The 27,747-nt window shown below is 37.8% G+C and overlaps 2 protein-coding genes across 2 annotated transcripts; both read right to left on the reverse strand.

Annotated features, from left to right (window-relative positions):
- Positions 1-2,274: 2,274 nt before the first annotated feature.
- Positions 2,275-3,267, reverse strand: LOC581968 (5-hydroxytryptamine receptor 1B-like). The gene has a single exon (XM_781945.2). It carries the CDS (start codon positions 3,265-3,267, stop codon positions 2,275-2,277), a length of 993 nt encoding a protein of 330 aa, XP_787038.2.
- A 23,246-nt stretch (positions 3,268-26,513) lies between these two features.
- LOC115924312 (rhodopsin, GQ-coupled-like) lies at positions 26,514-27,494 on the reverse strand. Its single transcript, XM_030986427.1, has one exon. It carries the CDS (start codon positions 27,492-27,494, stop codon positions 26,514-26,516), a length of 981 nt encoding a protein of 326 aa, XP_030842287.1.
- Between the last annotated feature and the right edge of the window lie 253 nt (positions 27,495-27,747).

Below are 27,747 nucleotides of genomic sequence, written 5' to 3' on the forward strand. Positions count from 1 at the left end.
TTTAAAAGTATAAGTTGGTTTATATTTAGTTTCTACCGGCAGTTCATTCCATAGTTTTGCATCATAATAACTTTAACTTTTCCTTTTGAAGCACGTTTGAATTCTTGGTAAAGTAAACATACGAGGAGCATTTCTTAAGCTTTCGGAAGTGTATTTAAAATTAGATTAACTTAAAAGATAATCGGGGGTTGATTGGTCTGCAATTGTATACATTATGAATAGAACATATTTCTTACGTCTCCCAACTAAGGTATCCAAACACAATTTTCATACAAAAGTCTAGTTGAGTATCTATTTCCACTCTTATAACTGTTTTAAGTAATCTATTTTGTAAAATTAGTAGTTTTTGAATATTTTGTTTCTTTGTATTGTTCCGAAAAACATCACAATAATCTAATTTACTTTGAGCAATTGACTTCTTAAGAAGTAATGCAGTTTTTTCGATAAAATACAAATTCTTCAAAGTACTTTTTCACAAATGTTTCACATGTTCATTCCAATCTAACGAGTTATGAATATATACCCCAATGTATTTACACACAATAACCTGATTCAGTTTTATGTTATCAAAAAAGATCTAGATTATTTCCACAAATTCTTTTTCTAGATCCGATTAGCATTGTTTCATATTTCTTTGTATTTAATGCGAGCCGATTACATGAAAGCCAATCAGATATTCCGTAAGTCTTGATTCAAATGTTTTTTCAATATCTTTTATAATATTGCTAGCATAAATAAATGCGGTAATCATCGGAATATAGTGAAACAGCACAATTTTTAAGACAGTTTGGTAAGTCGTTAATAAAGATCAAAAATAATAATGGTCCTAAATTCGACCCTTGTGGTACTCGGCATTTAATTGTCTGTGGTGATGAATGAACACCATTTGCGACAGTGAATTTCGCTCGATCGTTCAAGTTACTAAGAAACCATTTACATGCATGCTGGTCTAATCCATTTAAACGCAGTTTATTTAACAGTACCGAGTGGTCTACGGTATCGAAAGCTTTCTGTAAATTAATTGTTACCATTCCAATCACCTCCCCTTTATCCATACTATGTAACCAATCTTTCTTGACGTTCAAAAGTGCACTTAACGTAGAATGATGGGGTCTGAACCCTGATTGATTAACATTAAGGATATTATTGTCATTCAAAAATGTATACAACTGATTAAAAACTAGTTTTTCTACAATTTTTTCTACAAAAAGCTGACATGGATGCAAGATTTGTAAGATTTTCTTGACTCTATCGACCCTATTTTAATATGAGAGTACAAACATATTTACAACATAGTATCAATATAACAATAGATAACAATGATACACAAATGATAATATGAACAAAGACAAACATGTGATAATATGAACAATAATAAACATGTAATAATATGAACAATAATAAACACATGATAGTATGAATAAATAAACATATTTACAAATGAAGGCGAACTCGGCAATTCACCCTCCTACCGCTACGAGTGTGCCCAACAACATTGCTTACTTGTGAGCTACAATTTACAGCATTACCACCTACCCTTGGCCCTTTTGAAAAATGTGAACGAAATACACTTCTGCATTTCACTATTCAGTATTAAATATTAAATCTATAGTTAAGTGGGTAAAGCGGAGGACCTTTGTTGGGCGATGTTGTTGCCATTTATTTACACGTTTAAAAACCCGGCAGTGGTTTAAAGCGGTTTAATACCGCGTCATACAAATAAATACAATGGAAATCCTACAACCAGATACACACTTAATCGATGACAAGTTGTTCAATCGCAGTTTCTAATTTCAAACATTTATTTCCAACAATATTTGCCCCACCTGTTTCATTCAAAATTGTTCACAACACAATTTCACATTACTAGGACAAAAAAGAAACCCTTATGCACCATCGCAGTCCAAAAAAGAGAGACTCGTAAAATTTTAACCACGTTTGGTAAAAAAAGAAACAGGCATATATTTTGTCGGGTAAAATTTGTACCAATATCCGATAAATGCCAGGACTGTGCTGTAGTATCAAAATCATTTCTCATAGCCGGCGCAAGGAGTGTAATGTAATGTAAACCTTTATAAACATCTGGAAATGCATGTATCTTACACCTGTAATTTTGAGAGTAAGAGTGTAGCTTAAGTATCAATACTTGTGTATGTAGCTGTTCCATACGATTTAGGCCCTTTTTTGATAAATTTTGTTCCACTGTTCTTTCAGTCAATTGTTCTCAATTCGCCAGTCGAAGAGCCTGCTATAAACGTTCTCGCATGATGCCTATCATACGGGACGACAGCAAAGAATTTTGTTGAAGACCTCTTGAAAGTTGGGGTGCTTGAGCCCGTAGATGATCGGATTGACTATGCTGTTCACTAACAATATCATGGTACTGTAGATAGTTAAGACGCTGCTACCAGGGATGATGAAATTCACACTGGTGCCTAGGAAACAGAGCATGAAAACACAAACGACCATGAAGAGATTCTTAGTGATCTCAATCTCTTTCCGGTTGATGGCCTTGATCATAGGTGGACGAGAACCTGCAGCAATGGACGAAGAAGCCGTGTTCTGGTATGCCTCTGTTGAGCTTGAACCGGTTCCTTCATCAACCGCATACTTGTCTCGAAACTGCTTATTATGTCGCAAGACATGGCATAAGATACGAACGTAAAATACAAGGGTGAGCAGAAGTGCAATGGCGATCAGAGCCCCTAGAAGAAATACATAATACTCATCTAGTTCGTTTGTATCTGTCGATGAACATAGGCTTGAATATTTTGAATAACCGAGTGTTCCAATGCCAAGAACAGGAGGTACGACCATGAATGAGATTGAGAATATCCATATAATCACAACCATGATGGCGATTTTCTTCGTGGTGTGAAACCCTTGATGACCACGAATAGATCTGGTGATGACGTACCAACGGACAAATGCGATAGCGACTAGGGTGTACACACTGCAGCATACGCCGGTGTATTGTACTGCGACAACGGCTGCACACACCGCCTCGTGCAGAGGGTACCTTCCTGTTTGACTTAGGAGACCAGCAATTTGGAACAGTAAGACGGTACATGCCATGAAATCAGGGAAAGCCAGATTGACCACCAGAACATTGGTGATCGTCCGAAGCTTTCTGCCAACGATGAATGAAATGATGACGAGGGCGTTACCAAATAGACCGACCAAGGCAAATACGAGCAAAATGGCTGCCACGATTGCTCGATGTTTGACGACATTAATTTCTGATGTCGCACTCGGAATCACCGCCATCATGTCCAAACTTTTTAAGTCAACCTTTGCAATGACCACTGATACATAAATAAAATAAGTATCTGTTGCATTTTCCATTTTAAAAAAGCAAAAAGGCTACCGTTCCGCTGTAGAGTATGGTTGATTCTTAATGATGGAAAAAGTCAACGACTAAGACCACACTTTAAAAAGGTGGTAGCAAGCAATGATAATATTGCAGGCAACACAAGGTAGACCTTCATGTAACTTAAATTATCCTTCACTCTGATCAATACGCAATATCCATTACCCTTGGCCACGGTTAAAATGACAGTTTCTTTCCTGAAGATGTTTATTTTTAAAAATCCTGAATTATTAGCCAGAGTTTATACGAGTGCAACTGCACAAAAGCCTGTTTCAAGTCCTCTTGATATCGTAACTGAGTCTGTGATCGATTTATTGCCTCGGGTGAAATGTGCCGTTGTTCAAAGATTGCAATATCCGTACATTCGCCCATTAGTGTCGCCTCTCCGTCAAGCGCATGGGATTAGATTCACAATTTGCTATCAATAACCGTTGCTGCTTCTTAGGCAATTTGGTAAAAGTTTAACTTTAAAGCTCAGCTTTGACTGTCATATTAAGACAAGTCATCAGGCACCTATACATGGATTGTCGGCAATAATGCACCATCAATCAAAGAAAATTTAGGTAAAAAACACAAATCATATCATTTGGAAAGAAAACCGTTAAAGTGGCCTTTAAAGAAAATACATAAAATAGACAGGACAACATCAGAAGAGGTAGTTCAAGGTGTCGAGAAACAGAGCTTGGAGCAAGAAAGAGGACTATATCTTGATTTTGGTATCATTGCCAGATTTTATTTATTGATTTGTCCAGTCATCGTTCCGGTTTCAAACTACATTTAATAGATCTAAAAAGAGCATGATTTTGTTTTTCAAGAGTACAAGTGCATAATTTCGAAGATTGTATATTCTATACTAATACACACAATTTGCAAATCAATAAGGAATTATTCGCTAAAGTATTTAGGTTTAGAGTGCTGAAGAGACTTGTACTTAGTTTATGAAAAGTGGTCATAAAGTGATGCAATTAAATGATTAGATACAATTTATGCAATAAACGTACGCTCAGAAAGCGTAATAAGAAATACAGTCTCATTTCCTTGAAAGGATTCCTACCCCCAGGACATCCACCCCCGGATAACCACCCCCAGTCAACTACCCCCTAGGACAACTACCTCCTAGGACAATTACTCCCTAGGACACATATTGCTCCGGTTGTCTCAAACAAAGCTAGTTCGGCGTCACTACCAAACTACGTTGCAGGGTGTATATGCCATTGGGTATGATGTGTGAACCGGGTGTGCGAAAATGATGTGTTGGGGAGAGGAAGTGAGAGTGTTCATGTGTGGAGTAATTGTATGTGTGTCAACAATTAAAGACTAATACTAGGTTTAGCACACCAAAAATAAGTACAACAAACACATGTTTTTTGACGATTGCAAATGATCAAGCTTTATAAAAGCTTCGAAAAACGAAAAACAGAATTGAAATCTGTCAAACCGTTGTGATTTTGTACCATTTTTTTGATATCGCAAAATTACCGAAAAACCTGCCAGAAATGGTCAAATTGGCAAAAATGGCAAAATTCGACAAAGTTGACAGCTTATTTCATCACTATCTCGGACACAAAAAAAAAAAAAAAAATTATCAGACACTAAAATATCATCTTTGTGGTAAAAAATACAAAAAAGAAAATTCATATATCTATTACCGTTTTGAAAACAGAAGCAAACAAAATAAGTCATTTTTGCCATTTTTGCGAATCTGCAGATATGAAAAAGTTGTGAAAATAACTAAGTCCGCCTAATTAATATGCGCATATGTAATCAAATCAAAACTGAACACGATACATCAATGAAACCTTCGTATATCAGACAGGTATGGAAATATATACTTTTTGAAGAAAAGAAAAATTATGAATATTCATCAAATATGCAAATTAGGTAATTTCAGCTAATTATATATTTAGGAAAGTCAAACTGTTCATTTTGTTGGCATTTGTTGAATTATATATTTCTAGATCATTATTTACACCAAATATTAACATTAAATTCCAAATATTTTTGCAATGCCAATAAAAAATGTCGATGGAAATTACTTGGATCACCGTTACAGCTATTTCCTCATATGTTTCACAAATTATTCAGAAAAACCGACCAAATGATAAGAGTTTGCAGATTATCAGCTACGTCACAGTATAGTTTTATTTTTTTAAATGTCAGATTTGAGAATTTATGACGATTTTCCGAGAAACCATTCAACAGGCCAAAACATTCCACAAGGACTGAATTTCAGAAAAAATTTTGGTGACCCCAATACTGTTGTGGCTACCTTGAGTGTAAACAACAAATTGATTTAATGAGTGAAAGACATGAGAATATTGCATTTTTGTAGGGGAGTTTTATACATTGAGGTGCATTTTCATGTTCAGCGGGCCATGTCACACATGGCTGAAAAGACAATATTCTAATTAATAATTTAACATATTTTCCACATGCCTATAACATTGAAACTACACAGAATTGTAGTTAAAGGTATGCTTGAAAGATATGTGAAATAAAAAAAATTAAAATATTGTTCAGTTTTGTTTAACTCTTATCCTGCCACAGGGCTGATCCCCCCAGTGCCAGATTTATAACGAGATAAACGGATTAACGCGATGGTACTACCAAAAGGGCGTGCAAAACACTAGGCACAGTCCAATGAGCATGAACAATAACTGCTATTACGAATGCGTGCTAGCTTGCAAGAAGCAGAGTAACAATAGCGTGCATGCAGCCTTATAGCAGGCTATGAGTTAAATAAATTTACGAAAATTGCTATTTCTACCAACTGACTGCTGTTGTGTTTGTGTGTGTGCATAGGACAGACTGTGTGCACAGGCAGTGTGATCACCCTACTAATACATGGCAGATAGCTAATCATAAATCTACAATGACGAGTAAAATGTGTACATCACACTCCACATTTAAATGTGCCTTGAACGTATATAGCAGACACCAATCGGCGAATCAGACGACACTTGATAGTGATTTTGTATGTGAAATTGCTTTGCTAAATATAAAATACAAGAACCTTTTCTAAATCTTTAAACTATCACTGATATCTGATAATTAAACAGTTAGTAAAATAAACCTACCGAACTACATAATACAATGAAATACTTGACTGAAAGTAGGGGAGTTTGATGTACTGCGCAATTGCACCCCTCTGTAAATAATCTAATAGTCCATGGCGTTCATGAATATTCATGTTTTTGCTTACCTCGGCAAAATGCTTGCCTGTACTAAATGGAAACATTATGGTAGGGGTTGGCTGAAATGGACATAATGAAAAAATCAGAACTGATCTATGATAATTCATGCTTGTTATCATTCGTGTGCTTGACCTATAACCTTACAATAGCGTGGCAAATTGAGTCCAAAGTTAGACTTGTTGCACATGAGTTATATATGTTAATCGCAATGGCGAGCTTGCGACCTATTTTGATTAAATAAAGTCAATGGGACATGAGGGTTCCAATAAATGAGCTAGTCATAACGTACGTCGGGGTGGATGTGCTTTTCGTTTAAACTAAAAATGATTTTTAACGATTTGGGGGGGGGGGTAAAAGTCCAAAGGCTAACATGTTAGGCTGCTGGACTCTGACGATAGGCGGCGTTTTTAAATGAGACTAAACGGAGCTATATGACTACCCCCTAGGGCAACCACCCTCCAGGACGACTACCCCCGGGGCAACTACCCCCGGACAACTACCCCCAGACATCTACCCCTGGACATCTAACCCCAGACAACTACCTCATACGACAACCATCCTCTAGGACGACTACCCCGCGGACAACTATCAAAGAGGGTAGTTGTCCTGGGGTGGTTGCCCTAGGGGGTAGTTGTCCTAGGGGGTAGTTGACTGGGGTGGTAATCCGGGGGTGGATGTCCAGGGGGTAGGTGCCCGGATACGAATGGAATGAAATAGGGTGTGAAAGTCAGGGAATATTCTTACAAGGGGTTGGAAACAGGGAGAATAGAGAGAAGAGAAGAGGAGAACGGTAGAGGAAAATGTGAAGGATGGATGTGTATGTATGCATGCGTGTGGGTGAAGTGGAGAAGTGCCATTTTCTTTCACTCAGAATTTATTGTAAAGCTGAAGGAAATCTTTTATTCTGTTTTGAGGGATGTTGTTAGTAACGTTTTGTTTTGTGATCGTTGGAGGATTTTGTTTTTAACTTAGGGGCTGGGGTGGGATGTGTGAGTGCGTGTGTGTATGTGTGTGCGCGTGTGTGTGTGCGTGTGTGCGTGTGTATGCACGTGTGTGGATGTGCATGAGTTTGAGTGCGCGGGTGTGTGTCATTTGCTTTCTATGATAATGCCCTATAATCAAACAATTTTGTAAGTAAATTGTGGAGATGACAACAAAATTAATTCATTAAACGATTGTATCAAGTCCGATTGGTTCATTAAGCGATTGTATAAAGTCCGATTAAACGATTTAGAGAAAGTCCACATGAATGGACGAAAGCTTGCATAACAAATTTAAGGTTGGTAGAAGCTTAAAAACTACATGTTATGATTGTTTAATTGTTTTATTTTAATAGTTCGGCTTTTCAAAAGTCAAATACTCCAACGACAGTCTACGTGCACATCCATAGCCCAGTCTGAATATTAAATGATTATGAAAACATCAGAAAACCGGAACCAATTATCGATAGCAATGATCAATTTTTGTTTTTTTATGTTTTAGTATCTCTTTGGTGTATGTTATGGTGTGTTGCGATTGGCTCGGAAACCATTTTGCGAGTCATACAGAATAATTGGGATGTTGGCAAACGGGACTTTTATGGGTTTTTGAAGAAGAAAATGTATTTGTTAACATTGTGATTAAGTTGAGACAGTAAATCAACAGGTAATTTTGTATGTGCGTGCTACATTGAAAATAACGGATCACTCAACCCATCAAAAGGTACAGTTTCTAATATGAACAGTACAGCATTTAATTATTTGATATTTAGACGAATCGATTTCAGTAATTTACTTAAAATAATTGATGAATTAATAATGTTTAAGTTCTTCACTGGAAATGCCGAGGCCGTAGGTTTGAGCCCCGGCACGGCACATTATGTCCTTTAAAAAAAAAAAAAAAAATTCCCCTTCCACAGGGTTCTTTATTTTCAAAACAAGTTCCATCATATACAGTATATCCATATATCATATACAAATAATTAAATCAATAATTTCCATACATAACGGCTTAACACAGATAATAATCATCACGACCGAAAACTTTTGTGGCAGATAAAAAACAAACATTTATGACAAAATTATTACTTTAAATATATAATTTAAAAAAAGAAAAAACCAAACATAAAATACATGATCATGTTTATGTTAGCACATTTCCAACACTCTCAAAACATTTTCTAAAGTGAAACCATTTCTTTTTCAATTTATTCTCTCTGAGATTTGTTTGGTATATATATTTTTCCATTTCATAATAACGTTTTACAGCTGATAAAATTATATCAAATGATGGTATTTGATTTCGTAATTTAGCTGAAAATATTTCTTGTCTTACGACCATCAGAACACAGTTGAGTGCATTATTATTGCTACCGCAAAAATCCAAGTAAGTTGTAAGTTTGATCCTTTCCCCCGTATTACGAAATATCCAGAACTCTAACTTCGACTATACTTCATTAGAACAGTTACAAAAGCAAAAAACATGTATGATAGTTTCATCACTGTTACTACAAAAAGTACACTTCTTGTCAGCCACTACACCAAATCTTAACAAACTGTCCTTCATATGTAATATTCTATTTAAAATCTTGATTTGAAACCACCTCATGTTGATATCTATTGTTGACTGAAATGGAATTTGACAGTACGAACCCCAAAGTACATCTTGAAAATCTAAAAAACTTTTCCACTTTGTAAGGGCTTTACATTCTTTTACTTTGTTTTTTTAGCAAAGACTGATAAATATGTGAACAACCAACATTTGTTTTCACCGCAAGGTGCACGGCTTCGGGAATGATAGGTTCTAAGGCCTTACTAAGAGCTACATGTGTAGTCATTTTAAAACCTGACCGAATTGCATTACAAGGACCATAGTACTGGAGGAAATCTGTTTGTATGTCAAATATCCGCTGAAACTCAAAATATGAAGAAAAAAGGAACCATCTATTTTTAGGATGTCGTTCACAAAAAGTATTCCTCGTAAATTCCAAGCCCCAAAACATACCACTTTGTCATTCATTTTAATGTGGGGGTTATTCCAGAGAGGTTGACTTGCAATGTCGCCAATGAGAAGTTCGACCAAATCTGACCAAGCGAAAAGTACCTCTTTCCAAAATGGATTTGGAGTCAAGTCTGCTTATTTGATAAAATAATGTTAGCCCATATACAGGTGAAAAAATAGGTTTGGGGCAAGAATGAATTGAACATGTGAAAAGTGAAACTTTCTATCTGAGAATCAGTTACAAATCTTCTAATCCATGATATTTTCAGGGATTTAGCATGAATGTAAATATCAATCATCTTAACCCCACCTTTATTATACATTTGACACATTTGTTCTCTATTGATTTTATCAGGTTTGTTACTCCATAATGCATAAAAAGAACGATTTATAAAAGAACATTATGTCCTTGATTAAGACAGTTTATCTATATTGCCCCTCTCCACCAAGGTGTTAAACGGGTCAGGCGCGGATCCAGGGGGGGCGAGCGTGCCTTGCCCCCCCCCCCCCCCGCAAAAAAAAAAAAAAAAAAAAGGAGAGAGAGAGAAGGAAAAGAAGGGAAAGAGGAGAGAAAGGGAAAAAAAGAAGAGGAAGAAGAAAAGAAAAGAGGGAAGAAGGAGATCGGGGGGAAGGACTTGCCTCCCCCCTTCCCCCCCCCCCTCAATAAAAAAATAAAAGAGAAGGAAGGAAAGGGAAAGAAAAAAGATAAAGAGGAGATAAAGGGAAGGACAAAATAGGAAGAAAAAAAAGAAAAGAAGGGGGATATCAGTTGCAATTTTCCTGCCAACAAGTTGTGGATCGAGGGGGGGGGGGCAAAAGACCCTAGCCTCCCCCCCCCCCTTCCCCGCTAAAAAAGAGAGAAGGAAGGAAAATGAAAAGAGGAGAGCTAAAAGGGAACTAAAAGAGGAAGAAAAAAAGAAAAGGGAAAAAAGAAGCGGAGATGAGTTGCGGTTAATCCCGCCAACAATGCGTGGAGCGGGTTGGGGACCAAAATAACCGTGCCCCTTCCCCCCCCCCCCCAGCAAACCTAAAAGAGAGATAAGGAAGGGAAGGGAAAGTGAAAGAGGAGAGAAAGGGAAAGGAAAAAAAAGAGAATGAAGAAAGGTAAGGGATATCAGTTGCAATTTTCCCGCCAACAAGTTGTGGATCGAGGGGGGGGGGAAGACCCTAGCCTCCCCCCCCCCGTCCCCCCTAAAAAAAGAGAGAAGGAAGGAAAAGGAAAAGAGGAGAGCTAAAAGGGAACTAAAAGAGGAAGAAAAAAAGAAAAGGGAAAAAAGAAGCGGAGATGAGTTGCGGTTAATCCCGCCAACAATGCGTGGAGCGGGTTGGGGACCAAAATAACCGTGCCCCTCCCCCCCCCCAGCAAACCTAAAAGAGAGATAAGGAAGGGAAGGGAAAGTGAAAGAGGAGAGAAAGGGAAAGGAAAAAAAAGAGAATGAAGAAAGGTAAGGGATATCAGTTGCAATTTTCCCGCCAACAAGTTGTGGATCGAGGGGGGGGAAGACCCTAGCCTCCCCCCCCCCCCCCCGTCCCCCCTAAAAAAGAGAGAAGGAAGGAAAAGGAAAAGAGGAGAGCTAAAAGGGAACTAAAAGAGGAAGAAAAAAAGAAAAGGGAAAAAAGAAGCGGAGATCAGTTGCGGTTAATCCCGCCAACAATATGTGAAGCGGGTTGGGGACCAAAATGACCGTGCCCCTCCCCCCCCCCCCCCCAGCAAACCTAAAAGAGAGATAAGGAAGGGAAGGGAAAGTGAAAGAGGAGAGAAAGGGAAAGGAAAAAAAAGAGAATGAAGAAAGGTAAGGGATATCAGTTGCAATTTTCCCGCCAACAAGGTGTAGATCGAAGGGGGGGGGGCACTGGCATATACTGATAGGGCAGGGGGGTGGAGAAATAGAATTCAAACGTGGTTTATTTATAATTCCATAACGGTGGTTAACAAATAATGCTGAAATGAGATAATTTTCCTCACTTCATGCGTTTGTTGGGAAATGACAAATTCCTAAATTTACAGCCAGGCAAGAAAATGCTTCTTAAGATGCCTACATATCAGGGCCCGTGGAACGGCGGGGATCGGGATCCTCGAGCCCCTCCCCCACACTTTCTTTGAAAAAGTATATTAAAGAGAAATAGAAAGAAAGAGAGCGAGAAAGAAAAAAATAGTTAACTGCCAGTGTCACATTATAATGGGGTATCAAAATATGCTCATCTGACCATGATTAAAATTAATGCCTAAAATCCTAAGGGCTCTGCCCCCTGGATTCCACCTAGGGCCCTAAGGCGGGCCCTTAGATGCTCATATGACGGTCAATTAATGCCTAAAACCCCTGATTTCTGGGGGCTCTGCCCCCTGGACCCCACGCCAAATAGTGTCCTGCTAGTGTCACAAATAATAAGGTATCAAAAATGCTCATCTGATCGTAATTAAACGCCTAAAACCCCTGAGCTTCTGGGGGCTCTGCCCCCTGGACCCAACCAAGAGCCCTAAGGCGGGCCCCTCGATACTCATCTGACCGTAATTGAGTGCCTAAAACCCTTGAGATTCCAGGGCTCCGCCCCTTGAACCCCAAGCCAATTAGTGACCTGCCATTGTAACAATTAGGTATCAAAATAATGCTCATCTGACCGTTATTAAATGCCTAAACTCCTGAACTTCCGGGGCTCTGTCCCCTGGACCCCGTCTAGGGCGCTAAGGCGGACCCCTGAATGCTAATCTGACCGTAAATTAAAACCTTAAACCCCAGAGCTTCCGGGGCGGACAAGGTATCAACATATCTGACAGCAGGCGCGTAGCCAGGGGGCGGTGGGGAGTTGAAATTCAGACAAGGATTAAGAGTCGAGAACGGTACAACGAATCGTCTTCTTTCTCTAATGAATTAATGAAACGTCAAAGCTTCCGCGCTACGCGCGGGGGAGGGCAGGGGGAACTTAATTCAGACGAGGATAATTTTCGGGAACGGTACAACGAATTGTCTTCTTTCTATAATAATTTAATGAAACGTCGAAGCTTCCGCGCTTCGCGCGGAAGGGGAGGGGGGGAACTAAATTATTTTCGATAGCGGAACAACGAATCGTCTTCATTCTCTAAAAAATTAATGAAACGTCGTAGCGGGGGGGAAACTGAATTTAGACAAGGATTAAGAGTCGAAAACAGTACAACGAATCGTCTTCTTTCTTTAATGATTATTTTAATGAAACGTAAAAGCTTCCGCGCTTCGAGTGGGAGGGGGGAAACTTAATTAGACAAGGATTAAAAGTCATAGCGGTACAACGAATCGTCTTATTTCGCTAATGATTTAATGAAACGTAAAAGCTGTATTCAGACGAGGATTATTTTCGAGGACGGTACAACGAATCGTCTTCTTTCTCTAGTGATTTAATGAAACGTACAAGCTTCCGCGCTTCGCGCAGGGGAGAGGAGGGGAAAACTGAATTCAGATGAGGATTAAGAGTCGAGAACGGTACAACGAATCGTTTTCTTTCTCTAATGATTTAATGAAACGTAAAAGCTTCCGAGGTTTGCGCGGGAGAGGGGGATGAATTAAGACGAGGATTAAGAGTAAAAACTGTACAACGAATCGTCTTCTTTTTCTAATGATTTAATGAAACGTAAAAGCTTCCGCGCTTCGCGCGGGTGGGGAAAATTATTTTCAGACGAGTAGGCACGTACAGAAGGGGGGGGGAAAGGGGGTTAGGGGGTTGACCCACCCCCTTCGGTTTTTTATGTGTGTATTTTGGAGCAACCCCCCCCCCCCTTTTCTGTGATTTTTTTTTTTTTTTTTTTAAATTAAAAAAAAAAAAAGTGGGCCCCCCCCTAAGAAATCCTGGATCCGCGCCTGAAACGGGTACCTGCTTGGATGCAAACATCACTGTGTTTGGATTAAAATGTGCATGCCCATGAAAAGATGCGACTAGCTAAAATACTCACCAGGGAGTGGAGAATGAATACTGCAGGATAGTAATTAAATCCAGAGACCGGGGTAAAAATGATACTGCAGGCACTTTAGTTAGTTAATGGAATATTGATTTATAAGAAACATGTACTATTGTTATAAATATTATTACAAGCTCAATTGTTGTTTCTAAACGTTTTGTGTACATTCATGTTTATTCCAAAATTAATACTATACTCTTTAAGATGACTACACATGCATAATAAAAACATTGAATTAAAATGCAATTTCAATTTTACGAAAAGAATAAAGCTAAGCTGACATCAAAATAGTTCTTAGCTATTATAACTGTCCATTAGCAAGTGCAGTGTTTACTTTACGTACTCAACAATTATTAGAACATTTTTATTTAAACCTCAGTCAGACCATACATAAGCGCTATACAAGAATCCAATGTCATTATTAACATCATTATTTTTTTATCACCAGCACGCTTAAAGAAACGTTCAACCTAAAAAGACAACTACACTAACAAAATAAAAATAATTAAAGAAGCAGACTGGTGAAAGTTGCATGAAATCGGACAAAACTTAAGAAAGTTGTGCATTTTCTTGTAAAGTTGTAATCACTATACGTATGGGCAATTCAGCACTCAAAATTAGATTATGCCACTGTGATGAAGTACCGCACCACTTTACCATTTAATTGCTAACACAGTATAGATTAAGTGTCAATTTTTCAAGATGTATCACCCAGGAGGTTCTTTGCTTAAGAGGACCGGTATTAATATGCTATTCATGATATATTTTGAGTAGTGCCACGAAAGAGGTAAACACAAATTAATGATATTTTTTGTACACGACAGACAGAAGCGTTGTCCCTAGATTACGTCAAAATCCAGTGACCAAAATCCAATTCTAGATTAGCATAGATTTTGTGATCTCACAATATTTCCGACATTCATAACCCTCTTCATTTCTGCTTTCACACAAATAAAAGGTACTATTATAAACGTTAGATTGCCCCTTTAAATCACATGTAAAGCCTCGTTCATATATGATGCGGCAAAACCTGTTTTGTTATGATGACATGATTGTAATCCTCATGCGCATGAGAGATAATATGTCGAGATAATTGGTATTCTGAAAGTTGTTGTATCTTTTATCTTATCTTATCTTGCATGGTATGTACAACAATATTTACAACAGGTAGGGGATTGTTGTTTCTTTCATGGTGATATGATAGCGGCAATCTGTCTTGCCCAGAACCCCGGCCCCTCCACTCAGTGTTATTTAGGGTACGCATATGCTCGTACCCTCTTTTTGAAAGCACCCCCTATCTGAGGACTGCCAACATTTCCGAACCCCCCTTTCGCGGGCTTTTTGCGGGCTTTTCCTGCCTTGGAGACCCCCCTTAATCAGGAAAAATGCTCAATGTACCCCCCTAAATTCGGAATTATTTCTCAGGATTCCAAAGAGATGAGAGAAAAAAAGAAAAACACCCCCTTTTTAAAGAAATCTCCGGGTGAAAAGTCAAATACACCCCTTTTTTTACAAATCTCGGGCCGGACTTTGTCGCACGAAAAGTACCCCTTTACCGGACATTTTGGCAACACGCATGCGGTCATTCCGACCTCTGAGTGGGGGGGGGGGGGGGCCGGGCCCAGAACCAACTTAGTGCCAATAGACGAGTTAAAAGAAGGTTGTGTGTTGACTGGAGACATCACAGATGAGAAATTTCGATGATATTACATGCTAGGATATGACGATTTTAATGCTCTCATCTGTGATGTGATGTGATGTGATGTTTCTTGAAAGCGTGACTTGTGTTCATGATCCATGTGCCACATGCACAGCGCATATGATGACGCGCATATATAATAAGCGCTCAATTAACTAATTACGCCACAGATTAGTATGCGCTGGGCGCATCTTCAGTATGGCAATATGGCACTCCTATTGGTTGACCTACTTATCATGCTTATATAAAACCAATCTTGATTGGTAGGGCCGATACAAATGGGTGTGTCAAAGATAAGATAGAGGCGGTCCTTCAAGAGATAACACAGGGATAAAACAATGTTCAGAATATCAACTTACAACAATATTAGCGCTGTATTATCTCCGGAAGATTCAACAGAAGATAACACAAAACTTACAACAATGTTCAGAATACCGCCCCAGGGCGCTGTTGTCATTCATTTACATATCTAAAAAATGCAGCGGTAGTTTAAAGCGGTAGTTTACCGCGTCATACTTGGTACTTGGTTGTTGTTCCTCCAAAAGATTCCTAGTGGAATTTAAACTGGAGGTCGTGGTGGCATATGTGAACGAATTTGAGTGCCTGGGTTTCTCAAGAACCGTCAACCATATTATTTTGGTCTAATGTTTTTCCAGTTCAAAATGTGTACAATTAGAGATAACAGGATAATTTAATTTAATTTAAAATTTCTGAACAATATTTTACCATCAGAACAAAATTTGCTTGAATGTTGTGTTCTTAATGACAGCAAATGTAGTCATTGTGAGGAAGTTGAAACATCCTTTCATTTTGTATTACACTGTAAACTCGTACGAACATTTTGAAATATCCTTCAAAGGCTTTTATATCACCTTTTGAAGATAAATATATGTATAATTGAAGAACTTCTAGTGATAGGCTACATAAAGTGGACGATAGCACATTATACAGTCTATCAAAATTAAATAAAATATTCATTCAAAGGTAAAAATACAACGCAAATTCTTTATGGGTCGATTTTAAGTTTATGGTGAAATCATACTTGGAAAATGCAAATATCTATAAATTTGTAAAACCTTAAATAAATACCTCGAAAGAGGATTAGAGGGAAGATACTATGTCCCTTTTTGCAGCCAACATCAAATTATGTAGAACTTTGCAGGAATGTCATATCTGTGAAATGTAAACGTTAGCAGTGTCCTAATATTCAAATTATGCAAGGAAACTCGTTTACTTCTAGTGTCTACTGTCAAACACAATTAAGTGACTGACTGGACTTTTCTTCTTTGGTAATAACATACATACAAAGAGCTGTAAAGGGTACATGAGCATTTGTCTTCATCAATAACCCACTTCTTGTAATGACCAAAATTAAACTGATTGAATCTTTGTGCAGCACAAGACGTACGGTCATTCGGTACAATTGTTACTCACCTACTTACTGACTGGGTAGCACTTAAGTCGATTTGACAACTAATAGTCGCTATTTTTCCACTTAATGACATTTTCAAGCGCCTTTTTTAAAAGGAAGTTCTAAATTAGTATTATCTTTCAAATGCCGTTGGAATTAACCTTTTCATTTTTATTGTCCTGCAAATGGGACATAGTACCTTTAAGGAATAGCGAATAAATACAATTTAAATCCCAATGCCAGATTCAAGCTTAAACGATGAGAAGTTGTTCAATCGCAGTTTTTAATGTCGAACATTATTTCCAACAATCTTTGCTCTACCTGCTCCATTCAAAATTGTTCATAACAGAATTTTAAATTACATAGGACAGAAAAGAAACCCCTCCATACCATCGCAGTCTATACAAAAAAAGAGAGACTCGTAAAATTGTAACCATTTCAGGTAAAAATGGAAAGATGCATGTTCTGTTGGGTAAAATTTAAACCAATATCCGGTGAATGCCAAGACGGTACTGTAGTATCCATATCATTTCTAATAACCTGCGCCAGGAGTGTCAAGTTGACAGATAGGGTGCGTTACAAATGGCCACTTATCATTATTATACATTTAATGTTATCCATATCATTTCTAATAACCTGCGCCAGGAGTGTCAAGTTGACAGATAGGGTGCGTTACAAATGGCCACTTATCATTATTATACATTTAATGTTATCCATATCATTTCTAATAACCTGCGCCAGGAGTGTCAAGTTGACAGATAGTGTGCGTTACAAATGGCCACTTATCATTATTATACATTTAATGTTATCCATATCATTTCTAATAACCTGCGCCAGGAGTGTCAAGTTGACAGATAGGGTGCGTTACAAATGGCCACTTATCATTATTATACAATTAATGTTGTGTAATCCTTTATAAACATCTGGACACGCATGTATCTTATTTACCATACATAGGTTTTATTGGACCTATAATTCTTTTAGAGTCTACCTAAAGTATCAATAATTCAACATGTTCTGAAGCAGCCACTGTTTGTGCAATAAAAACTGTTTGACTACCATTTCGAACTTTTAGAGCTACCATCATTAGACTTTAAATTTCGTAGGTTTTTCGAATGTAGCTGTTCGATACGATTTAGGCCTTTTTTTGTTATTTTGTTAAAAAATTATTTCAGTCAACAGTTCTCAATTCGCCAGTCGAAGAGCCTGCCATGAATGTTCAGATCGGTCTCGCATGATGTCTATCCTACGGGACGCCAGCAAAGAATTTTTATGAAGACCTCTTGACAGTTGGGGTGCTTGAGCCCGTAGATTATCGGATTGACTATGCTGTTCACTAACACTATCATGGTACTGTAGAGAGTAAAGACGCTTGTACCAGGGATGATGAAATTCACAATGGTGGGTAGGAAACAGAGCATGAAAACACAAACGACCATGAAGAGATTCTTAATGATCTCGATCTCTTTCCGGTTGATGGCCTTGATCATTGGTGGACGAGAACCTACAGAAATGGACGAAGAAGCCTTGTGCTGATGCGCCTTGTTCTGATGCGCTTCTGTTGAGCTTGAACCGGCATCTTCATCAACCGCGAACTTGTCTCGAAACTGCTTATTATGTCGCAAGATATAGCATAAGATACGAATGTAAAATATAAGAGTGAGCAGAAGGGCAATGGCAACCAGAGTCCCCTGAAAAACGACATAATAGTCATCTAGTTCGTTTGTATCTGTCAAGGAACATATGCTGTAATATTCGGAATAACCGAGTGTTCCAATGCCAAGAAGAGGAGGTACGACCATGAAGGAGATTGAGAATATCCAGATGATCACAACCATGATGGCGATTTTCTTCGGAGTATGAAGACCTTGATGACCACGAATAGACCTGGTGATGACGTACCAACGGACGAATGCAATAGCCACTAGGGTGTATACACTGCAACATGCGCTGATGTATTGTACTGCGGCAACGGCTGCGCACACCTTCTCGTGCAGAGGGTACCGTCCTGTTTGACTTAGGAGACCAGCGCTTTGGAACGGTAAAAAGGTACATGCCATGAAATCAGCAAAAGCAAGATTGACCACCAGGACATTGGTAATCGTCCGAAGCTTTCTGCCAACGATGACTGAAATGATGACGAGGGCGTTACCAAATAGACCGACCAATGCGAATACGATCAAAATGGCTGCAACGATTGCTCGATGGTTGAAAGCAACGACATTCAATTCTGATGTCTCACTTGGAATATTCGTGATCATGTCCAAACTCATTGAGTCAACCTGTGTAACGACCATTGATACATAAAGAAAATAAATATCTGTTGCGTTTTCCATTATAAAAAAGCAAGAAAGACTACCGTTCCGCTGTTGAGTATGGTTGATTCTTAATAATTGAGAAAGTCAACAACTAAGACCACACAAACCTTTCAAAGCGTCCTGATCACGAATATTCTAAGCGAAGCGAAGTTTAGAAATGAACGTTCTTGAAGGTAAATAGCAAAAAAAAAACGTTTTGTTCTAATATCTTAATTAGAATGCAATAGCAACATTGCAGGCAAAACAAGGTAGACCTCCTTGTAACTTATATTAGCCTTTTGCCCTGACAAATACGCAATATCTATTATGCTTTCCCACGTTTAACATTACAGTTTCTTTCCTGAAGATTTTTATTTAAAAAGTTCAGAATTATTAACCAGAGCTCAGGATGATCAGCCAGAGTTTATACGTGTGCAACTGCACAATAGCCTCTTTTTTAAGTCCTCTTTATATTTTCATTGAGTCTGTGATCGATTTATTGCCTCGGGCGAAATGTGCCCTTGTTAAAAGATTGCAATATCCGTAAACTCAGCCATTAGTGTCACCTCTCTGTCACGCGCTTGTAATTAGATTCACAATTTTCTATCCATAACCGTTGCCGATTTTTAGGCAAGTTGCTTAAAGTCCAACTTTGAAGCTCAGCTTTAATTGTCATATTTAGACAATTCATCACACACCAATACATGGATTGTCGGATTTAATGCACCATCAATCAAAGAATAGAGGTAAAAAACACAAATCATAGCATTGGCAAAGAAAAACGTCAAAATGGCCGTTAAAGAAAATACATTAAAGAGACAGGACAACATCAGAAGAGGTAGTTCAAGGTGTCGAGAAACAGTGCTTGGAACAAAAAAGAGCACCATATCTTGATTTTGTTATCATTGCCAAATGTTATTATTGATTTGTCCAGTCATCGTTCGGGTATCAAACTGCACTAAATAGATCTAAAAAGAGCACAATCAAGAGTACAAGTGCATAATTTCAAAGATTATATATTCTATGCTAATACAAACAAGTTGCAAATCAAAGGACAAATTCACTTAAGTATTTAGGTTTAAAATGCTAAAGAGAAATGTACTTAATTTATGACAAGTGGCCATAAAGTGATGTAATTAAACGAATGAATACAATTTATGCAATAAACGAGTCGTACGCTCAGAAAGACTAAAAGGAAATACAGTCTCACGACCTGGAATGAAATAGGGTGGGTGTGTATGAATGTATGCTTATGGGTGGGGGTGAAGATGTGCCATTTCATTCACTAATTTATTGAAAAGCTGAAGGAAATTTTTCGTCTCTTTTGAGGGATGTTGTTAGTAACGTTTTGTTTTGTTTGTGATCGTTGGGAGATTTTTTTAGACTTAGGGGTGGAGGATGGTATGTGTGTGTGTGTGTGTTTTTGTATTTGTGTGTGTGCGTGTGTGGGTGTGCGTGATTATGTGTGTGCGCCGTTTGCTTTCTATGATAATGCCGTATAGAATTAAACAATTTTGTAAGTCAATTGTGTAGATGACAACAAAATTGATTCATTAAACAATTGTATTTTTTTTTTAAATAGTTCAGCTTTCCAAAAGTCAAATACTCCAACGTGCACATCCATTGCCCCGTCTAAATATGAAATGATTATGAAAACATCAGCAATCTGGTTTCAATTATCAATAGCACTGATCAGCTTTTTATTAGTGAAAGTTGCGTTGTGATTTGCGCGGAAGGCATATTAGGGGTCACTTAGAAAAATCTGCATGTTGGCAAACGTGACTTTTGTGAGTTTTTGAAAATACGTTAAAAGTCTTCAAAATTGTGATTAAGCTAGGACAGTAAATCAATAGGTAGTTTTAAAGTGTTAGCTTCATCGAAAAAACGGACCCCACCCCACCAAAAGGTAGAGTTGCTGATATGTACACTACAGCCTTTAATTACTTAGTAAGTAAAACAAATAAATTTCAGTAATTTACTTCAATCAATTGATGAATTTATCATGTTTAAGTACGTGACTGGAAATACAAAGGTCGTTGGTTCGAGCCCCGGCACAACTTAATATGTCCTTGATCAAGACATTTGTATCTACATTGCTCCTCTCCACCCATGTGTTAAACGGCTACCCGCTTGGATGTGAACGTCATTGTGTTTGGATTAATACGTGCGTGCCCGTAAAAGACGCTAGCTGAAATACTCACCAGGGAGTGGAGAATGAAGACTGGAGGATATTAATTGAAACCAGAGACCGGGGTAAATATGATTCTGTAGGAGCTTTTGTCAGTTAACGGAATAGTGCTTTATAAGAAATATTTCCTATTATTATCAATATTATTACAAGCTAAATTGTTGTTTCTAAACGTTTTGTGTACATTCATGTTTATCCAAAAATCAAAACATACTATAATCTTTAAACTTACTAGGCATGCATAATATACAAAGTTGAATTAAAATACAATTTCAATTGTACGAAAAGAATAAAGCTAAACAGAAATCAAATAGTCCTTGGCTGTTATAACTGTCCCTTAGCAAGTTACTTTACGTACTCGACAATTATTAAAACATTTTGTATTTAAACCTCTGTCAGAGCCGATATGAGCGCCATACAAGAATCCACTCTCATTATTATCATCATTATTTGTTAACACCAGAACGCTTAAAAAACATTCAACCTTAATAGATTCCTATACTAAAGAAAGCAAAAATAATCAGAGAAGCAGACTGGTGAAAGTTGAATGAAATCGGACAAAAAATAAGAGTTGGACATTTGTTTTTAAGATTTAAAGATTTTGTGCATAGATTTAAAGCCGGATCTCATTATATTGGACACATAAGAAACCCCCATCACGGTCTTTAAACAAAGGGGAAAAGGGGATATCTATTAAAATGGAAACAAGTATGTATGTTGGATAAAATTCGTAAAATGTTATTTAAAACTTTATTAACATCTGTACATCCATGTATTCTTTACCTAACATGTAGGTTATATCGGACCTATAATTATTTAAAGTGTACCTAAAGTATGAACAGTGCAATGTTTTCGGGAAATACCCCCACTTTGGTCAGGCCAACAAACACCATTTGACTCCCGTTTCCAACTCTTGCCACCATCATAAGACTTCATTTTTCGATGGTTCTCAAATGGTAGTTTGTGAATGATTACAAGTTTTCCTGTTCCACTTGATATAGGCCCTTTATTTTCAACATTTTGTAGAATTGTAATTTCAGTCAAGTGTACTCGATTCGCCAGTTGAAGGGCTTGTCATGATCAATCAGTCTTGCATGATGCCTATTCTTACGGGACGACAGCATATCAATTTTATGAAGACCTCGTGAAAGTTGGGGTGCTTAAGCCCGTAGATAATCGGATTGACTACGCTGTTCGCAAACAATATCATGGTACCGTAGAGAGTATAGACGCTCTTACCAGGGATGATGAAATTCACAATGGTGGCTAGGAAACAGAGCATGAAAACACAAACGACCATGAAGAGATTCTTAATGATCTCGATCTCCTTTCGGTTGATGGTTTTGTTCATGCGCGGACAAGGACCTGCAGAAACAGCCGAAGGGGTCTTGTTCTTATGTGCCTCTCGAAGCTGCTTATTATGTCCCAAGACATGGCGTAAGATACGAATGTAAAATACAAGGGTGAGCAGAAGGACAATGGCGATCAGTGTCCCTTGAAAAATGACAAAATAGCCACCTAGTTCGTTTGTATCTGTCAAAGAACATATGCTGTAATATTCGGAATAACCGAGTGTTCCAATGCCAAGAACAGGAGGTACGACCATGAAGGAGATTGAGATTATCCAGATGATCATAACCATGATGGCGATCTTCCTCGGGGTATGGAGACCTTGATGACCACGAATAGACTTGGTGATGACGTACCAGCGGACGAATGCGATAGCGACTAGGGTGTATACACTGCAGCACACGCTAATGTACCCTACTGCGGCAATGGCTGCGCACACCGCCTCGTGCATACGGTACTTTCCCTTTTGACTTAGGAGACCAGCGCTTTGGAACGGTAAGTAGGTACATGCCATGAAATCAGCGAAAGCCAGATTGACCACCAGGACATTGGTGATCGTCCGAAGCTTTCTGCCAACGATGACTGAAATGATGACGAGGGCGTTACCAAATAGACCGACCAATGCGAATACGATCAAAATGGCTGCAACGATTGCTCGATGGTTGAAAGCAACGACATTCAATTCTGATGTCGCACTTGGAATATTCGTGATCATATCCAAACTCGTTGAGTCAACCTGTGTAACGACCATTGATACATTAATGTAATGCATATCTGTTGCGTTTTCCATCATAACGAAGCAATACAGGCTACCGTTCCGCTGTTAAGTATATTGTCGCTTCTCAATGATGGAAAAACGTCAACGACTAAAAACACACTTTAAAAGCGTCCTAGTTTGCGAAGTTTCGAATTTAAAGTACTTGAAGCCAAAAAGCCAAAATGAAAAAAAAAAAAACATTTTGTTCTTATATGTTAATTAGCATGCAATGGAAATATTGCAGGCAACAAAAGGTTTATATCAATGCAATTTACTACAGCATGTTCCTCTGACCAATACGTGGTATCCATTAGACTTGCCCATTGTTAACATGAGAGTTTCTTTCCAGAAGATTTTTATTTTATAAATCCAGGATTATTTACCAGAGTTTAGGAATTATCAGAGTTAATACGTGTGCAACCGCACAATAGCCAGTTTCTTCATTGAATCTGAGACCGATTTATTGCCTTTGTTCAATAATTGCAATAATCATGAAACCATTAGTGTCGCCTCTCTGTCAGGCGCATGTAATTAGATCGACAATTTGCTGTCAATAACCGTTACTGCGTTTTAAGCAATTTGGTTGAAAGTTCATCTTTTAATAAAAAGCAGCTTTGATTGTAATTTGGACAAGTCATCACGAACCAATACAAAGATTGTCGGATTTAATGCACCATCAATCAAAAAAGTTCCTCATTATTATCATTATTATTTTTAATAACCAGCACGCTTTAAAAAAAGTTCAGCCTTTTTTAATAATAGAAAACTACACTAAAGAATCCAGAAATCATCAGAGAAGAGACTAGTGAAAGTTGCATAAACTATGGCAAGAATTAAGAAAGCTGTGCATATTGGAGTAAAGTTGTAGTTACTTTACGTATGTGAAATTCAGCACTCAAAATTACCTAAAGTCACTGTGATGAAGTGCCGGACAACTTTAATATTTCCATGCTATATTTTGAGTAGTGCCCTTAAGGGAGATTAACAAAAAATTAATGATATTTTGTATATAAGACAAACAGGAGAGTTGTCCCTAAATTCCGTCGATGTGGACTAAATTCGAGATTCGTATAGATTTAGTGATCTCATTATATTTCCAACATTCACGACCCTATTAAAAATAAATTTACTTAAAAGATAATCCGGGGTTGATTGGTCTGCAATTTTATACATTATGAATAGGACATATTTGTTAGGTCTCTCAACTAAACTACCAAATAAAAAAATTAAACAAAAGTCTAGTTGAGTATCTATTTTCCACTCTTATTACTGTTTTAAGTAATCTATTCTGTAAAAGAAGTAGTTTTGGAATATTTTGTTTCTTTGTATTATTCCAAAAAACATCTCAATAATCTAATTTACTTTGAGCAATTGACTTCTAAAGAAGTAATGCAGTTTTTGGCGATGAAATACAAATTCTTCAAAGTACTTTTACACAAATGTTTCACATGTTCATCCCAATCTAGCGAGTTATCAATATATACCCCAAGGTATTAACACACAGTAACCTGATTCAGTTTTATGTTATCAATAAAAAGATCTAGATTTTTTCCACGAATTCTTTTTCTAGATCCGATTAGTATTGTTTCACATTTCGATGTATTTAATGGCAGCCGATTACATGAAAGCCAATCAGATATTCCGTAAGTCTTGATTCAAATGTTTTTCAATATCTTTTAGAATATTGCTAGCATAATAAATGCAGGTATCATCGGCATATAATGAAACTGCACAATTGTTAAGACAGTTTGGTAAGTCGTTAATAAAGATCAAAAATAATAATGGTCCTAAATTTGACCCTCGTGGTACTCGACATTTAATTGTCTGTGGATATGACTGAACACCATTTACGACAGTGAATTGTGCTTAATCGCTCAAGTTACTAAGAAACCATTTACATGCATGCTGGTCTTATCCATTTAAACGCAGTTTATTTAACAATACCGAGTGGTCTACGGTATCGAAAGCTTTCTGTAAATTAATTGTTACCATTCCAATCACCTCCCCTTCATCCATACAAGGTAAACAATCTTCCGTGACGTTCAAAAGTGCACTTAACGAAGAATGATGGGGTCTGAACCCTGATTGATTCACATTAATGATATTATTGTCATTAAAAAAATGTATACAACTGTTTAAAAACTAGTTTTTCTACAATTTTCGATAAAAACTGACATGAATGTAAGATTTGTAAGATTTCTTGACTCTATCGACCCCTTCTTGGGTATGAGAGTACAAATATATTTACAACATAGTGTCAATATAACAACAGATAACAATAATTCACAAATGATAATGTGAACAATGATAAACATAAGATATTATACACAAAGACAAACATGTGATAATATGAACAATAATAAACATGTGATAATATGAACAATAATAAACATGATAATATGAATAAATAAACATATTTACAAATGAAGGCGAACTGGGCAATTTACCCTCCTCCCGCTACGATTGTGCCTACAACATTGCTTACTTGTGAGCTATAAATTACAGTATTACCATCTACCCTTGGCTCTTTTGAAAAATGTGAATGAAATACACTTCCGCATTTCAGTATTCAAGATTTTATATTAAACGTATAGTTAAGTGGGTAAAGCGGAGGACCTTTGTTGGGCGATGTTGTTGCGTTTCATTTACTCGTTTAAAAAATCCGGCGGTGGTTTAAAGCGGTTTAATACCGCGTCATACAAATAAATACAATGGAAATCCCACTACCAGATACAAACTTAATCAATGAGAAGTTGTTCAATTGCCATTTCATATGTCCAACAATATTCCCAACAGTTTTTTCTCTACCTGCTCCATTCAAAATGTGTAATTAAACAGTTTCACACTTCATTGGACAAATACGAAACCCCCATAAATCATCACAGTCTTTTTTTTTAAAGGGGGCGCGTAAGAATGTACCAATATTTGTTAAATATGGAAACATTCATGTTTGTCGGGTTAAAATTCACCAAATGTTGTGTAAAACGTAATTAACATTTGAACATGCACGTATCTTATTTACCTAACATACGTAATACTGGATCTATAAATATTTTTGATAGCTACTAGTGTATCAAGAACACAACTCGTTCTGCAGTACCCCCCTCTTTGTACAACAAAAACTGTTTGACTCCCATTCCCAACTCTTGCCACCATCATTAGACTTCGATTGTCGATGGTTTTCGAATGGTAGTTTGTGAATGATCACAATTTTTCGTGTTCCATGTGATTTAGGCCCTTTATTTTTGTTATTTCGTTAATACCATACTTTCAGTCAAGTGTACTAAATTCGCCGATCGAAGAGTCTGCCATGAACGTTCAGATCGGTCTGGCATGATGCCTATCGTACGCGACGACAACATAGAATTTGGTTGAAGACCTCCTGAAAGTTGGGGTGCTTGAGCCCGTAGATGATCGGATTGACTACGCTGTTCGCAAACGTTATCATGGTACTGTAGAGAGTAAAGACGCTGGAACCAGGGATGAAGAAATTTACAATTGTTGCTAGGAAACAGAGCATGAAAACACAAACGACCATGAAGAGATTCTTAGTGATCTCGATCTCCTTCCGGTTGATGGCCTTGATCATGGGCGGACGAGAACCTGCAGAAACGGACGAAGAAGCCTCTGTTGAGTTTGAACCGGTATCTTCATCAACCGCGTACTTGTCTCGAAACTGCTTATTATGTCGCAAGACATGGCATAAGATACGAATGTAAAATACAAGGGTGAGCAGAAGGGCATTGGCAATCAGAGCCCCTTGAAGTAAGATAAAATATGTTTCTAGTTCGTTTGTATCTGTCAATGAACATAGGCTGTAATATTCGGAATAACCGAGTGTTCCAATGCCAATAACAGGAGGTATGACCATGAATGAGATTGAGATTATCCAGATGATCACAACCATGATGGCGATTTTCTTCGGGGTATGAAGACCTTGATGACCACGAATAGATTTGGTGATGACGTACCAACGGACGAATGCGATAGCGACTAGGGAGTGTACACTGCAGCACACGCTGATGTATCCTACTGCGGCAACGGCTGCGCACATCGCCTCGTGCAGAGGGTACCTTCTTGTTTGACTTAGGAGACCAGCACTTTGGAACGGTAAGAAGGTACATGCCATGAAATCAGCGAAAGCCAGATTGACCACCAGGACATTGGTGATCGTCCGAAGCTTTCTGCCAACGATGACTGAAATGATGACGAGGGCGTTACCAAGAAGACCGACCAATGCGAATACGAGCAAAATGGCTGCAACGATTGCTCGGTGATTGAAAGCAACGACATTCGTTCCTGATGTCGCACTTGGAATCATGGTGATCATGTTCAAATTTGTTGAGTCAACCTGTGTAACGACCAATGATCCATTAATGTAATAAATATCTGTTGCGTTTTCCATTATAACAAAGCAATAAAGGCTACCGTTCCGCTGTAAAGTATGGTCGCTTTCTAATGCTGGAAAAAGTCAACTACTAAGACCACACTTTAGAAGCGTCCTAGCACGCGAAGTTTCGAATTGAAAGTTATTAAAGCTAAATGGCAAAACACACGTTTTGTTCTTATATCAT

Source organism: Strongylocentrotus purpuratus, unplaced genomic scaffold (genome assembly GCF_000002235.5).
Source record: "Strongylocentrotus purpuratus isolate Spur 01 unplaced genomic scaffold, Spur_5.0 spur5_scaffold_15, whole genome shotgun sequence".
Lineage (NCBI taxonomy): Eukaryota > Metazoa > Echinodermata > Echinoidea > Camarodonta > Strongylocentrotidae > Strongylocentrotus > Strongylocentrotus purpuratus.

Excerpts from the sequence above, each read along its gene's own strand:
- LOC115924312 (XM_030986427.1), bottom strand. The coding sequence starts at position 27,494 with ATGATTCCAAGTGCGACATCAGGAACGAATGTCGTTGCTTTCAATCAC.
- LOC581968 (XM_781945.2), bottom strand. The coding sequence starts at position 3,267 with ATGGCGGTGATTCCGAGTGCGACATCAGAAATTAATGTCGTCAAACAT.